General features: G+C 39.7%; 1 protein-coding gene and 1 long non-coding RNA gene across 6 annotated transcripts in view; one reads left to right on the top strand and one right to left on the bottom strand.

Annotated features, from left to right (window-relative positions):
* Nucleotides 1-1,530: 1,530 nt before the first annotated feature.
* Nucleotides 1,531-15,574, bottom strand: part of NT5C3A (5'-nucleotidase, cytosolic IIIA) — a 32,958-nt gene continuing 18,914 nt past the window's right edge. For all 5 annotated transcript variants that reach the window (XM_079947618.1, XM_079947619.1, XM_079947616.1 and 2 more), the window contains 8 exons: nucleotides 10,526-10,624; nucleotides 9,504-9,573; nucleotides 8,762-8,808; nucleotides 7,833-7,918; nucleotides 6,274-6,363; nucleotides 5,067-5,229; nucleotides 3,609-3,809; nucleotides 1,531-1,915 (listed from right to left, as the gene is read on the bottom strand). In XM_079947618.1, coding sequence (XP_079803744.1) covers nucleotides 1,814-1,915; nucleotides 3,609-3,809; nucleotides 5,067-5,229; nucleotides 6,274-6,363; nucleotides 7,833-7,918; nucleotides 8,762-8,808; nucleotides 9,504-9,573; nucleotides 10,526-10,624 — 858 coding nt within the window. In that variant the 3' untranslated portion in view covers nucleotides 1,531-1,813. The remainder of the gene's footprint in view (nucleotides 1,916-3,608; nucleotides 3,810-5,066; nucleotides 5,230-6,273; nucleotides 6,364-7,832; nucleotides 7,919-8,761; nucleotides 8,809-9,503; nucleotides 9,574-10,525; nucleotides 10,625-15,574) is intronic.
* LOC307199692 lies at nucleotides 11,758-15,239 on the top strand. The gene is made up of 2 exons (XR_013832129.1): nucleotides 11,758-14,799; nucleotides 15,174-15,239. It is a non-coding gene; the product is annotated as an uncharacterized lncRNA (long non-coding RNA).

Raw genomic sequence — 15,574 nt, forward strand, 5'->3', positions numbered from 1 at the left:
AAATCTCAACTAAAGCATTGTTGAAAGCATTGGGCTCTCATGGGAAACAGATTCATATAGGCAGGTTGTCTCACACGGGTCTGTTCCAAGTAGTAATTATGCATGAGAATTAGGCATGGATCCGCCTGCCTGGTAGCTGTTACAAGCAGCAGCACCCTGCACCCAAAAGCAAGGCATGCCAATATGGTAGAAGCTCCTCTTCCAGACTGGCAGCTTCACTTGTTCTGGATAGTCTTCCTAAGGAAGAGATGGGACTTGTTTTCCTGATTGGGTTAAACAGTAAGCCCATGAAAGAGTTTTATCTGGTTTGCAAGTACAGTGGTGCCTCGCAAGACGGAAAACTCGCAAGACGGAAAACTCGCTAGACGAAAGAGTTTTCCGTTTTGGAGGTGCTTCGCAAAACGAATTTCCTATGGGCTTGCTTCGCAAGACGAAAATGTCTTGCGAGTTCCTGCGGTTCCCCCCCCCTTTCCCCCCTTTTTCTAATCCGCTAAGCCACTTATCCGCTAAGCCGCTAAACCGCTAATAGCGCTAATCCGCTAAGCCGTCAATGGGCTTGCTTCGCAAGACGAAAAAACCGCTAGACGAAGAGACTCGCGGAACGGATTCTTTTCGTCTTGCGAGGCACCACTGTACCAAATTAATCAGTCCATACCTTCATTAATGAGAATGCACACAAAATTTAAAAGTTTGGTGTCTTCAACTTTTTTGTTTTGTTCAAAAGACAATTGACCCCATTCCATAAATACTCTCCCCATCTAGCTTGAAGAAATGAGTCTCCCTTTGGGGTAAACTAGGAAGCACAAACCCTTTTCTGAGAACCATTTGAAGGAGAAAAGATCCCAGCTTGTGTTGGATAGTAGATCAGAACTGGCCAATTCCACATCCTCTCCTGCTTCCTAGTTTAGCTCCAAACCAGCCTTTATCTGCCTCCTGCTGGACAGAAATGTGGATCACAGCTGCGAAAGAAACTTTCATTTCGAAACACAACATTTTCACGAATAGTTACATGAGACATACTATGGCAGAAATAGAACTACCGTGGTATTCATTTTTAAACAGTTACTGTATATCTCATCGCACACTTCACTAAGGTAACACTGAAATTATATCCTTTACACCTAGCTTGGAAATAAACATGGCAGTGCTACTGAAAATAGTGTTTTCTGTGTATTGCTATTTGGTAAAGTAGAAAAAGTGTCTTTAGAACTGTTCAGGGCCAAAACATAGGACAGACACAAATCTTACTATAAATCAGTCAAGATCTGCTTCAGCATTATTTTTATAGCCAGCATGATTTTAAAGACTGCAGTGTTTAGTCTTCACTCCTGTGTACCAAAGAGAGTAGTCAATCGCAAGCTTTCTTATCTGTGCTCTGGCACAAAGTCTCTTTTTGAAGACTATACAAATATCAGCAATATTAAACCCCTTAAACTCAAAAGGTGCAACTTATGAACTGTAATCAAGTCAATTACCTGCACATGTGCTTATTCCCCATGCTTCTCATGCATTTTCTACAACAGTCTCACATATTCTGAAAACATCCCTTTATTGTGCATGAATATAAACTGAAGGAACTATTTTCCAGTTATCCATACAACCTATCCATTAGAATAAATAAGGGGTTCCATTAAAAGTGATGGGGGAAGGGGGTGAGCGTTCAGAAGATCATGGATACAGTATATTACTTTACAAATAAAGTGACTCCCATACAAAACAGCATCAAGATTGATATTCTAAAATAGCACAGGCATGCTGATTTGTCCAACTGCCTTCATCAGGAGGAAAACAAGGGAAATTCCAATGATCCTCTTTACAGAATCTTTTGTAAGATTGAGTTGGCTACATCTAAAGAGTCATCTTTCACCAACACAATATCATAGCAGTCCATATATTTCTCCAGCAATTCTTCAACCTAGGTTTTAGAATGCAAAGAAAAACCCAAATGTCAGAAAAAGTCAAACGCCAAGAAACACATTACAATTTGCCATGTCAACACCATTTTAAAAGGAAAGTGGCGATATCTGTTTTTCTCTTTTACTAAGTAATGTAGGTGGTGTATTCAAAGATGTTTGCAACCAGATTTCAGAACTCTGGAAAGGCCTTTAAAGTACAAAGTATTCAACCCTGTTCCCATAATTTTGAGAAGCAAAATATAGTTTGCTACCCTGAATACATACTGCACACAAAAGCTATTTAGCACATATGTAAGTCAGGTTGAAGCATTGCTATATTTTGTAAAAACAAAAAAAACCTTAAATGCAATGCAATCTATGGCTTTTATATTACAACCATACTAGGAGTCAATGAGGTATGAAATGTGGCTGCTGAACTTAGGCTAGGTTATGTTAATAAGGATCTCTAACGAGTAGATAAGTAAAAATAAGTATCAGGGTTGATCAATATATTTATGTACAGTCAACGACTATTTCCGTTCCCGCCCCCGAAGTGCATCAGTGGAGCACATATAACCACACCTTGCCCCTGTTCTGCCCTTTTAGTGATGTGTTTAGTGACGTTTTCAGTCACTTCTGGGTTCAGTGCTATGCGCAATCATGTGTCTTTTGGACGCATGTTAATAAGTCGCCTGTACAAACATTTTTTTTGTTCTTTATTATGAGGTAATAATGGACAGGTTCAAACAAATCATTCCATAAAACCTTTCTTTCAGCTGCTGCACATTTCTGTTGTCAGATTTGACCTCTATGATATTCTATAAGACAAACAATGACCTTGAATACTACATAGGGAATGCTGTCACTAGGAAGGCCCACCCTAAACCAACATTGTCTGTGTCTTGGTGTCAGGCAAATACATTCTTGTTTCTTGGGTATTTGAGAAGGACCAGTGATTGGATGCTTGACTATGTTTTAAGTATGCTTATGTAATTTTATTATTTAGTTTTACTTTTGCTGTAAATTGCTTTAGGATCTTTTGTAGCAGGAAGCAGTACATTTAACAGTCCTAACCTATTCTCCGGGTTTTGAACGTTTTTCGGAATCTGAATGTTTGACGTGGCTTCCACTTGAGAGCAAGAAGCCCTTGCAACCAATCGGAAGCTGTGCCAGGTTGTCGGACGTTTCGGAAGTAAATAGGTGTTCTGGAACGGATTGTGTTTGACATCTGAGGTTTGACTGTATTAAGCTTCTACCCTTGAACACATTCTGTGTTAGAAAATGGTATAAAGCTAAAGGGACCCCTGACCATTAGGTCCAGTTGCGGATGACTCTAGGGTTGCGGTGCTCATCTCGCTTTAGTGGCCGAGGGAGCTGGCATACAGCTTCCGGGCTATGTGGCCAACATGACTAAGCCACTTCTGGCCAACCAGAGCAGTGCAGAGATATGCCGTTTACCTTCCCGCCAGAGTGGTATCTATTTACCTACTTGCACTTTGATGCACTTTTGAACTGCTAGGTTGGCAGGAGCAGGGACCAAGCAACAGGTGTTCACCCCGTTGCAGGGATTCGAACCACCAACCTTTTGATCGGCAAGCCCTAGGCTTCATGGTTTAACCCACTGCGCCACCCGCATCCCACTAGAAAAAGGTATACCTGACCATAAAATCTAATATTATGGACATTCTGCTTATCAAAGAGACAAAGACTTACCTTATCGTTGAGATACCCAATCTTAAGAATATGCTCAACATTTGCCACTCCATCTGCCATAGTTAAATCTCCTTGAGAATCTCCAAGCAGTATGATGTTGCTGTTGTCCTTTAACTGTTTGAAGTACTCTGTATTTTTCAAGGCACCATCATGTTTGTTGTAAACATGAATCAGTTCCCCTTTAAATCCTTTTAATACACCCTGTTAAACATGACATTAGTTAGTTCTAAGAATGGTCTTAGCAAATTAACAAGCGTCCCTTCTGTGTCTCTTTAGAATGTTTCCAAGAGGCTTTATTCTTTCAACCAACTTCAATTATATGATGCTTATCATAGTGAGAATAATGCTTTATTCAAAGGAAACTCATTCATTCACTCTATAATAATAATAATAATAATAATAATAATAATAATAATAATTTATTTATACCCCGCCCATCTGGCTGGGCCTCCCCAGCCACTCTGGGCGGCTTCCATAGAAACCAAAAATACAGCAAAATATCACACAATAAAAACTTCCCTGAACAGGGCTGCCTTAAGATGTCTTCTTGACATCTGCTGGAAGGGCGTTCCACAGGGCGGGCGCCACTACCGAGAAGGCCCTCTGCCTGGTTCCCTGTAGCTTTGATCTCGCAATGAGGGAACCGCCAGAAGGCTCTCGGAGCTGGACCTCAGCGTCCGGGCAGAATGATGGGGGTGGAGACGCTCCTTCAGGTATACTGGACCGAGGCCGTTTAGGGCTTTAAAGGTCAGCACCAACACTTTGAATTGTGCTTGGAAACGTACTGGGAACCAATGTAGGTCTTTCAAGACCGGTGTTATATGGTCTCGGCGGCCGCCCCCAGTCACCAGTCTAGCTGCCGCATTCTGGATTAGTTGTAGTTTCCGAGTCACCTTCAAAGGTAGCCCCATGTAGAGTGCATTGCAGTAGTCCAAGCGGGAGATAACCAGAGCATGCACTACTCTGGCGAGACAGTCCGCAGGCAGAGAGGGTCTCAGCCTACGTACCAGATGGAGCTGGTAAACAGCTGCCCTGGACACAGATTTGACCTGTGCACTCTAGGAAACCTTGTGTCCTCTCCCACTTTGAATCTAGTCTAATATTTAGTCTAATATCCAGAGCAGACACACTGAACTCAACAGACTTAAGTTACTTAATTGATTCTAACCAATCTACTCTGTACACCCAATACATTTTTTAAAAATACTTGAAAATTAATACTTTGACCCTGGCTCAGTGGTATATAGGCAGCCAATGGTGTTACACGGTTCGTCATGTGACCCCATCAGCAGTTTGGCTGATGCATTCTGCACCAACTGAAGCTTCTGGACCAGACCTAATGATTGGCTTTAATATAGGAAATGCCCATTTTAATGCTTGAGTCGGAAGCTACTTCCTTAGTAGTACAGGATGTGTTGCAATGAATTAACAGTATGCATTTGATATGTTTATACCTACATTCTCATCAAAATCCATGAAGTTGGAAACTACTTTGACGTTGGGATGGTAGACACCGGCTTGATGAATGACTTCTTCTAAAATGTCTCCAATTCCAGCAGAAAATATGAATACGGGAATATTATGTTCATGGAGTTTATCAAAGAAATTCTCATACCCTTCTCTGTAAAAGCAGATTTGTTTTTTTAGAAAGGGAACTAAAGCCTGATACTATTACTATTCTTGCAAAAATAGAAATTCAACATATCCTCCCCCTAAAATATCTATGAAATAGGCAAGATGCTGATGCATTTTTTTTCTTTAATGGAAAGTTTATTTATCTATGGTTTCAAAATCTAAAACATTTGATTGAAGATGATGTTTTGCATTAAAATCAATAAAAATTAGAAGAATGCTTTAACAAATATCTGTTCTCTTTTGAGCAACATGTTCTTCAGGTCATTCTACTTTGCAAACGTAAAACAGTTTGCTTCTCAAAAAGCAAGGGTGTAGCAGGAATTCCGGGTGCACCTTATCTGTAAAAATGACAAGATAGGGAATTTTAAAAAAATTAACTACAGTGGTGCCTCGCAAGACGAAATTAATCCGTTCCGTGAGGCTCTTCGTATAGCGGTTTTTTCGTCTTGCGAAGCAAGCCCATTGACAGTTTAGCGGATTAGCGCTATTAGCGGTTTAGCGGCTTTTAGCGATCAGCTGTTAAGCGGCTTATCAGCGGATCAGCTGATAAGCGGCTTAGCGGCTTAGGAAAAGGGGGGAAAAGGGGGGGGGAACCGCAGGAACTCGCCAGACATTTTCGTCTTGCGAAGCAAGCCCATAGGGAAATTCGTTTTGCGAAGCGCCTCCAAAACGGAAAACTCTTTCGTCTAGCGAGTTTTCCGTCTTGCGGGGCACCACTGTAGCTTGTGCAACATCTACTTGCCTATTCCTCAGGCTAGAGGGCATGAAGATAAGTAAAGGTTGCAAGTCAGATCCTTGTACTTCAACCTAATAGATGTATGGATAGTGAAGAGAGGAACTCAAACATCCTGCTTAAGTAGTGCAAGGAAGGGGAGACACTAGCCTGCTAATCCAATCTGTTTTTAAAAATTGGAGAGCACATATGGGCATGTAACAGCTTTCCATTTCTGTAATTCCCAACGAAGAAACCCCTTCCTAAAATCTTATATTATGCCACATTTACAAAACGGAATACTAGGTTCTTACTTACTTCAGCATAACATCAGACTCCCTCACAATTTCGGCAAGTTTGTGCTTTTCTAATCCTTGTTCAATAAGCAAAGCATGTGATTTGTTGTACCTAAAATAAACACCAAAAACATGTTATTCGTGTTCATGTAGGGTAAAAATTCACACTCTCTTACTGGAAAAGGAATGTTTCAAGTTAGGGTTGCTGACTTTTTTAGGCACTTTTGGAATTCTGAGAACCACAGGCACTACAGATATTTTGATAAAATAGCCAAAGCAAAACAAACAATGTGCCAGCCCAATCTTTAATGTAATGTAATGTAAAGTGAAATCTGCAGCATAATATCCTAAAGTCCTAGGTGTGAAGTGTTTAATTTTTATTATTTAATTTCCATGCTTTTTTCTTCACATAAATGCCCACAAAGCAGGTTACAACATGACAGCAAAAAATGCAAATCAATATATCAATATATCATTATAACAACAGTCTACAGTGGAACCTTGGTTCTCGAATGCCTTGGTACTCGAACATTTCAGCTCCTGAATGCCGAAAACCCGGAAGTAAGATACGGCTGTCGGCTATTGTTTCTGGGGTGCCTGTGCAAATCGGAAGCCACGCCTTGGTTTCCAAATGTTTCGGAAGTCAAACGGACTTCCGGAATGGATTATGTTCGAGAACCAAGGTACCACTGTATATGCCAACTCATTTGAAAACATAACACAGAAATCCAAATAATTTATTTTGATAAGGACACTGCAACATTTTCAATTCTCTATAGAATCAATCATTAAAACATATCAATCACTATCCAGTGGTTAGACTATATAATCTTGAGTCATATATGATAAACATATGCAATCAGATATTAATAATATAACCAGCTTCAAGGACACTGAAATAGTACTATATCAAATGGTATCAAAACCAACAAAATGCATAAAATAAAGTGTTTTAGCATTCCCTAATGCTACTTCAATTGACTGCTAAACAATTAACTACATTAAAAGCAACTGCATGAATTCCCACCCTCTCCCCCCAATGTTCATCCATCTATTTCAGCTTTTTCATTTTTTCTCCTCCTTTAACAGGTCTAAACTAAATTTTTGCATAGGACTACACAGTAGGCCACACATGGCCTTTGTGCCATAAGTTCTCCAACACATATCTAAAGAGCCATTTAAGCTGCACACTATTTCCCCTTTTCCTGATCACAAATTCTTGAACAGCACTGGAAGATTTTTATGCCTTTAATTTTGACAACTGCTATCAGAAAGAAGGGTGTTGGAAACTCCATGGCAAAAGATAACTCAGGCAACCCTTTTGAAAGAAATCTAACTACTGTACTAGATTATGCCTTTTGTACATAATGGTACACTCTAATTGGCTGCTATTGTTTTACCAAAACAATGAATGTTTACTCATGCAATATTGTTTTGGAATTCATTCTAAATTCATTTTATATTTTGGAATTCATTTTAAATTTTGAGTGTAAAATATGGAAGTGTGCTTCAGTAATCAAGTCAATCTAACAATTAAGATGTAAAAGTTTGCTATAATATTAACCATTACAAAAAACTTACCACTCAACCATGTAAGGATACTTCTCTTCAATTGTAAGACTTGGATCAATTTCAATAGCATAATACATTTCTTTCAACTGGTACAACTGAAAAAAAGAAAAGTTCAAACATTCTGCCTATGTTGTACTCCATGATGACAACTTTTGTGCTTTGATCGAATAATCTAAACAAATTTGCTACTTTAATCCTTGTATATTTCCTGTTAACATGTGTATAAGAATAATTTCCTGGTTTTGGATGCCCTGCACAATGGAGGATTGCTGCTGCTGTTGCTGCTGCTGCCGCCGCCCTAGTACTAAAGCTTTTCAGTAAAAAGATCAGGAAATATTCACCCTCCACATTAAAAATCTATTTCAGTTAAGGACTTTTGCTTTATGGCTCAAAAACCAATTAACAAAGCAACAATAAGAAATAAAAGTTGGCATATTGATTGGACCCAATGCCATCAAGGGCCAATTTGGAATCCAGTGGATCTTGGGATTCTCATTGTGTTTTTCTGCCGAAAGTCTCAAACGAGAAAGAACTTGAGTCATCCCATCGGTGGTACTTCTACCCACCTGGTACTTTTGGCAGGCAAAACAGAGTTCTGTGCCAGAGCAGTGATGCAGGATCACATCATGGGTGAAGACCAGTGGAACTGCTTTGGGATGAGTGGAAGAAAACCACCACTGCATCCTGTGGAATATACCAAGGGTTTGGAATTCACTGTGGCATAAACCGTTGTGTACTGAAGTCCACCATCAGATGCAGAAAATGTTATTTTCACTTGGGAGATAAGTGTAACACACTTTGAGAAAAGAGAAAAAAGTGGGGCCAACAGAGCCCACTCGTGAAATAATTTGACATTAAGCTTGAGTGGAGTAATCCTTTACAAGTGTTGTACTGTAAGCGGCCACAACAAGGGGCAAATAAGTAATTTTTAGGATTACCTTTTTGCGACATTCCTCTGTTATAAGTTTGCAGTTGTCAATGATGTCTGAAAGATGTACAGAATGTTATTAGAACAGTGCAAGATTCTAGCTTGCCCTAAATCAGTGCAATATTTTTAACCTGTTAAAAAAACCCTAACAATGCTATTTGCTTTAGAAGTTATAAAGCAATTATTAAAATCAGTGTGTTAAAAAGAGCTACAGACATCAAAGCATCTCCTTTTGAAAATCATTAAGTCCAACTTATTTCATTAAAGGAGGATCTTCCACCCCATATTTGCATAATATGCATACACAGAGTTTTCATGAATGAGGTGTAATAAATTGCAAGGGAAGAAAAACATTACTAAGGTTACTGCAGGGGAGAGAGGGGACTTCTTAGGCTCAAATACTGATTATCACCTTGTATTATAATTCTAATATCTACTTAAATATACAACAGACCATATTTAATGCTCCAGCTCCACTGCTGCAATGAACTTCCCTACCTGCAATAGACTTCCTCTTCCTTTGTTTTCCCTCTAGCCCCATGAGGGTCTTCAAAATTTATTTCAGAGGGATGGGGAGCCCTCTGGGGTAGATTTCAGAAGAGGAAATGGAAGCACCACACCCAGAGCATTGGATACAATCCATAAATTCTAGAGAGGCCTATTCAGAAATTTCAATGAGTTCAATGGAGCTTTCTACCGGGTGAGTAGATAGATGTTTGCAGCCTATCTCATAAACAATAAATAGTACTTACTATGACATGTTGGACATCTTTTGCCATTGTGGGAAAATCTACTCAGTGTCATATCAAAGTCTGTAATTATCTGTAAAAGGCAGATGAAACAAATTATAAATCACGAGCACAAATGTTAAATGCCCAGAATTTAAGCGAGGGACAAAGTTTAAAAAATATACATTGAATGGCTCATAGTGTAAAAGTATGAGGAAAAGTGTGTGTGAACCTTGAGTTCCCGTGCTCCTCTGGAAAGGTTGCAAGAAGGAATTTGGAACTTTTTGCTGCCATGTTTGACTAACCACAGCTTTGCACAATATCAGCACCAGGACAAACTGAGGTTAGTTTTAACTATGGTTTACAAAAACAAGCAAACTTCAAATCATGAGTTGCAAAGGTGGATTGTTTTAGTAAACCATTTCTTAGATTAAACACAATTTAGGGTTCAGATGTAATACGAAGCTGCAGTTAGTCTAAACTAGAGGCAAAATATTCTATTCTCCTCATGGTCATGCAGAAGGCAGAGGGCCTTCTCAGTAGTGGTGCCTCCCAGCAGATGTCAAGGCAATAAGCAACTATCTTACTTTTAAAAGACATCTGAAAACAGCCCTGTTTAGGGAAGTTTTTAATGTTTAATGCTGTACTGTGTTTTTAATATTTGGTTGGGAGCTGCCCAGAGTGGCTGGGGAAACCCAGTCAGATGGGCAGGGTATAAATCTACTATTACTGTTATTAAAAGGGGTGGAGGGGGAGCGTATAAGTCTAGGATCATCCCTATAATGCAAGCAAATGTAGCCAATATCAGTGCATCAACATTATTAATCAGAAAGTCATTACTAAAAATGATGCAATTATACACCTGAGTTGTGATGAGCATTTTACTAAGAATATTTAAACAAATTCCACAACTATATGGATTTAGTAAATGTGTGTGTGTGTGTGTGTGTGTGTGTGTATTATATATATATAGAGAGAGAGATTTTGACTTTGTTAAACCATAGTTGAATGATGGTTAATTTCTACAAATGTGTTTTAGTCTTCACCTGAAGTTTTGCAGCTCCTCCTTTGATGAGACCACAGATAATTTCTTCCACCCTTTCTGGGTCCCTGATATGGACCGTTTTCTTCTGAAATTCTGGCATCTAGAAAACGTGAACAAGAGGTAGATATTAATTTTATCAAATAGAGCATTTCACAAGTTCTGTGGATTTCAGGCTTATAGGATAAAATACAATACCATGTCTTTAGAAAGGGAAAATGATGGGTGCGCTTAGTCAACATTCATACAAATATTTATCAAAACATCTTTACATTTATTCACAAAACTCTTTACTTTTGACTGTAATTATAAGCACAAAGGATATGAAACACAGTCACTACTGCTGTTACCATGTTGTTAGATACAGGCTGAATAAATGTGTTGTATAGTGGCAGGCCTCAAAGCTTTATCATAGTTTTGGAAGATGCTTCGAAAGCATAATTGCATGCATTGGCAAGAAAGAAGTTATATCAAGTTTCAACTCCGATCTACAGTATCATGAATATAAACACAAGTCCTCATATTTGCACCTACCCTAGGATTCTGATCCCCATAGGCCATACAGCATCCGCAATGATCTATAGAGTCCCTGACAGACCAGGTAGCACATTTGGAAGAAGTCACAAAGTCAACATAGGTAGTGCAGACTGCAGACGGTAATGATTTGCGTAACTCAAAGCCTAAAGTTTATAGGCAGGACTCTTGTGCATAACATGGGAAAGACTAGAAGAAGCAAGTAGGCTTTGGAGATCACCCCCAAAGCAGCAACTCACCTGGGGGATATCTTTTGATCAAACCCAGTGGCGTAGCGTGGGGGGTGCAGGGGGGGCCAGCCGCACCGGGCGCAACATTTGGGGGGGGGCGCTCACACTCGCGCTCGCAGCTCTCTGCCCCTACCTGGCTCACTCTCTCTCACTGCAGTGCTGGCTGTGCGAATCCGATCCGAGCTGCCGGGTCGCCGCCCACTGTGGAGGGGGAGGGTGCCAGGCATGCGTTGTGGTGCGGAGCGGAGAGAGAGTGAGGGAGGGACTATCTGGGGGAGGGACAGTGCAGCGGCCGCCCAGCGCAGCGCTGAGCGCGGGAGAGAACCACACCCGACCAGCCCAGGCAGCAGCAAGAAGAAACTGGCAGCGGCGGCAGGTTAGGGGCGCAAATAACTTGACTTGCCCCGGGTTAGGGGGCGCAAATTACTTGCCTTGCCCCGGGTGCTGACAACCCACGCTACGCCACTGATCAAACCACATTATTTTCAGTGGACAAAGCAACCAAACATTCTCTTGTCCTATCACCAATGTAATCAACATAGCTAGGGAAGAACTACTACCAAGAAATAAGAGCTGGAATAGTACAATTACATCATGGCAACATCCTTTCAGGAAGGATGACAAGCTTCCTGTCTCTCAAAGAATGGAATCCATTTGCTTAATGACTCAGTTTTAAATATGTAAATACTTATGACAGTATGTGTGTTGCTGACATAGCTATGAAGGTATCTTGGTTGAGGCATGCTATTCTTGCTAAGCTACATACAGAAGTAAAATCCGACACAGAAGCTACTGGGCACAAAACTTTGCCCCTCTATAGTTGACGTTGGGTGCCTTCACTGCACTTTTTCGGTGTCTGCTGAAAACATTTTTGTTTAGCCAAGGCCAGCCAGACATGTGGAAGCTATCATGCATTTTAATCTGATTTTAGCTGTTTTCATTTTTTTAGTGTTCTAAATACTTGCTCTAACTGCTTTGGCTGATAATGTTATTGTTTTATCGCTTTGAGGCTTTACTACAAGCAAGTGGTATATAAATCTTAAAGAGGACGGAATCTGTATTTGTTGAAAATCCTCTAGGAGGGTCACAAGTGAGTTGTCTGTTTTGTCACAATAAGCTAAAATCTACTTATCTGGTTGATAAGCTATTGCTCAGTAACAGAGACAACAAGCCCTATTATTTTTTAACCTTAATAGCATATACCAGTGGGAACCCAAACTGGAATATGCATATATCAATATTTAATTGATCCTAATTTTAAAAGATGATGACACAGATACAGTGTTAACAGTGGGATGGTGCTTCATGTAAACATCATGCAAATTTACTTAGTTATTTTCTATTTTTTGTTTATTAAGGAAAAATAAAATTGTTTGCCAGAAAGAAAATAATCCAAAAAGACTAGTTTATTTCTTAATATTGCATTATGAAAATCACCTAAGGAAGGTAGTACTGATATAAGAAGCTGCACAAACATGGTATAAACTGGAAGGCTTGGAAAGCTAAGGTGGAATTTACACACATATAAAAACATTGTGAAAATGCTTTTGTTAAAAGCGTTTTGAAAAATATACTGAATTTGCAATTAGCTCACCATCGCCATCTAGTGTCACATTTGTATAATGCACTTTACAACACACTTAAAATGTTTTATTTGCAGCTGTATAGCTGAGTTGTAAGTACAAAGGAGAAATAACACTAAGTCCCAATGCAAGCTTTAGGATCGAAAGTACTTGATCTTTCGGTGGGAGAAATTAGTTTTAAAAGAAAATGCAGAAGATGGACCTTATGGTTTTAACCTACAATTTTAATGAACTAAGCTTCTTGCCCTATTTCATTGCTTTCACTACATTTTTCTATATTTCTGACAATAGAGAGCATACTTAGGTGAACAAACTCTGAGGAAAATTACTAAGTAATTTATTAGGCACTCATATATACTTATTGTCCGCTGAAAGAAGAAAAGTTCTTTATACTCAATCAATCCGCAGACATGTCAACTTTGAAGAAGTCTAAGCAAATTTAAGGTTCCTTTCAGTGCGACATTAAGCCAATATGGTCTGGCACAAAGTGCTAACATAAGATTTAGTAGTACCACAAGAATGCTGTCATAAACAAAGCTCTACTTTGTTAATAATTACTTGAGGTACTTGCAGCCCTCTGCTTAACTACAGTTATACAGGACACATGGAACCGCTAGTTAAAGATTGCAGATAGTAGGTCCCAGAAAGGCTAGTAAGAATAAGGTTATCTGGACAGAAAGTTGCTTATGTCTTCATATCACTGATCACTGTGCATCCCAATATTAAAGAATTATATTTTCCTAAAACTGCCCTTAACTGATTAAAAAAGCAATCCTATGCTCATCCCAAGTAAGTGTGTATTAGAACAGCACAGTTTGTTTTGCTGATAAGAACAGATAATACATTCTGAATTATGTGATATAATGTTTAAGATAAACTTCTCATTCAGAAATATTTCAGATACTTAGCTCAGATATCTCTTTCAACAAAGCAAACATTCATACCTGGCTGCTGATAGGAGAACCTGCTATCTGATGGAACGGATTTGTCCATCTGTTCCAAGAGTGACAGTGGGGCCATGCTAATTACATGGTGCTAAAATTGTATACCCATAAAATACTATGCATGTTGAAGAACAGTAGTTGCAAATATAATATTAAGTACAATTATCAAAGTTTAAAATATTGTCAGCTACAGTTATTCATTACACTGTTTTGGAAACACCTTGAAACAAGACTCCTAAGAACGGCAAACAACAGAACAGTGTATTTATAAACAGATAGCCATGTAAGCCTACTCTGCTGGTATATAAAGTTCCCACAGCATTGCCAAGTCTGTTTATCAGTGTTTATTTAAAGTAAAGAGCTACTTTACAACCTTCTGAAAAAACAAGCTAATTTAATTTCTATTCTACATTAACTATTTCAGTTTTGGTAGAACTTCTTATCAGGAAGAGCTTTATTGCCTTTTTCCTTCTAAAAGATACGAATTAAAACATTCTACATACAAACTACATACAGCTTAGGAAATGTGGCAAGGATTAATTATGAAAAGTGACAATCAGTTGCATTTATGGCGTGAGGCATGGTTAATATAAATATGGCAACAAATTAAGATCTATGCAGTTTCAAAAATTTGTGCTGTAATTTTGGAGTTCTGTGCTGCCTTTGTGTTGCAAAGAATGGGACTGGATTGTGTCCCCTGCTATATAGGCTGCTGGGAGCTTTTCTCACTACCTTTAGTGGTACTGTACATAATTGGAGGAGGGGAGTCCCCTATAAGCAATGAGTTCCTTAGGGCAGAACTGCTGCAGGCCCTCTGTAGTGTAGGGGACATTGGACCTCAGCAACCAAAGTGAGAATTTTGCAGCTAAAGGCACCAAGGCATTCTCCCCTTGCTTATAATAGAAAGTGTGATAGAGCTGGATAGTTTTTGATCACTCATCTGCCACATGATGCCCTGGCTAGGAATAGGATCAGGTTACAAGACAGGTGGCGCTGTGGGTTAAAGCCTCAGCGCCTAGGGCTTGCCGATCGAAAGGTCGGCGGTTCGAATCCCTGCGGCGGGGTGCGCTCCCGCTGCTCGGTCCCAGCGCCTGCCAACCTAGCAGTTCGAAAGCACCTCCGGGTGCAAGTAGATAAATAGGGACCGCTTACCAGCGGGAAGGTAAACGGCGTTTCCGTGTGCGGCTCTGGCTCTGGCTCTGGCCAGAGCAGCGATGTCACGCTGGCCACGTGACCCGGAAGTGTCTCCGGACAGCGCTGGCCCCTGGCCTCTTAAGTGAGATGGGCGCACAACCCCAGAGTCTGTCAAGACTGGCCTGTACGGGCAGGGGTACCTTTACCTTTACCTTTTTACAAGACAGTAACCTCAGAAAAAATTGGGATGGGTCTTAGTTTCAAATATAAATGTTTGGGATCAGACTAAGTTTTTTTTAAAAAAGCTAGTATTCTAAGCTTTGAACAGCTTTGTGATCCAGACACTGTATTCTTCAACCCTGAGTATGCAGATGTTGTCAGACTCTACAACCCACATCAACCTGGACCACTGGCTAAAATACTTGCAGATTATGGGAGTTATAGGGGTATATGTTATTATTTGTGTTGTCTACTTAAGAAAAATAACTTATTAAGGTAAGAAATTAAAGTTTTTTGCAGTGATGGTAATAGTCAGTTAAATGAGAAAGAACTATCAGCTCCCAGGTTTAGTAGACAAAACTTTTAATAACAATTACTACAGCACATTAAAAGCACAGAGATTTAGCTG

The sequence above is a fragment of the Podarcis cretensis genome, assembly GCF_951804945.1.
Source record: "Podarcis cretensis genome assembly, chromosome: 12".
Lineage (NCBI taxonomy): Eukaryota > Metazoa > Chordata > Lepidosauria > Squamata > Lacertidae > Podarcis > Podarcis cretensis.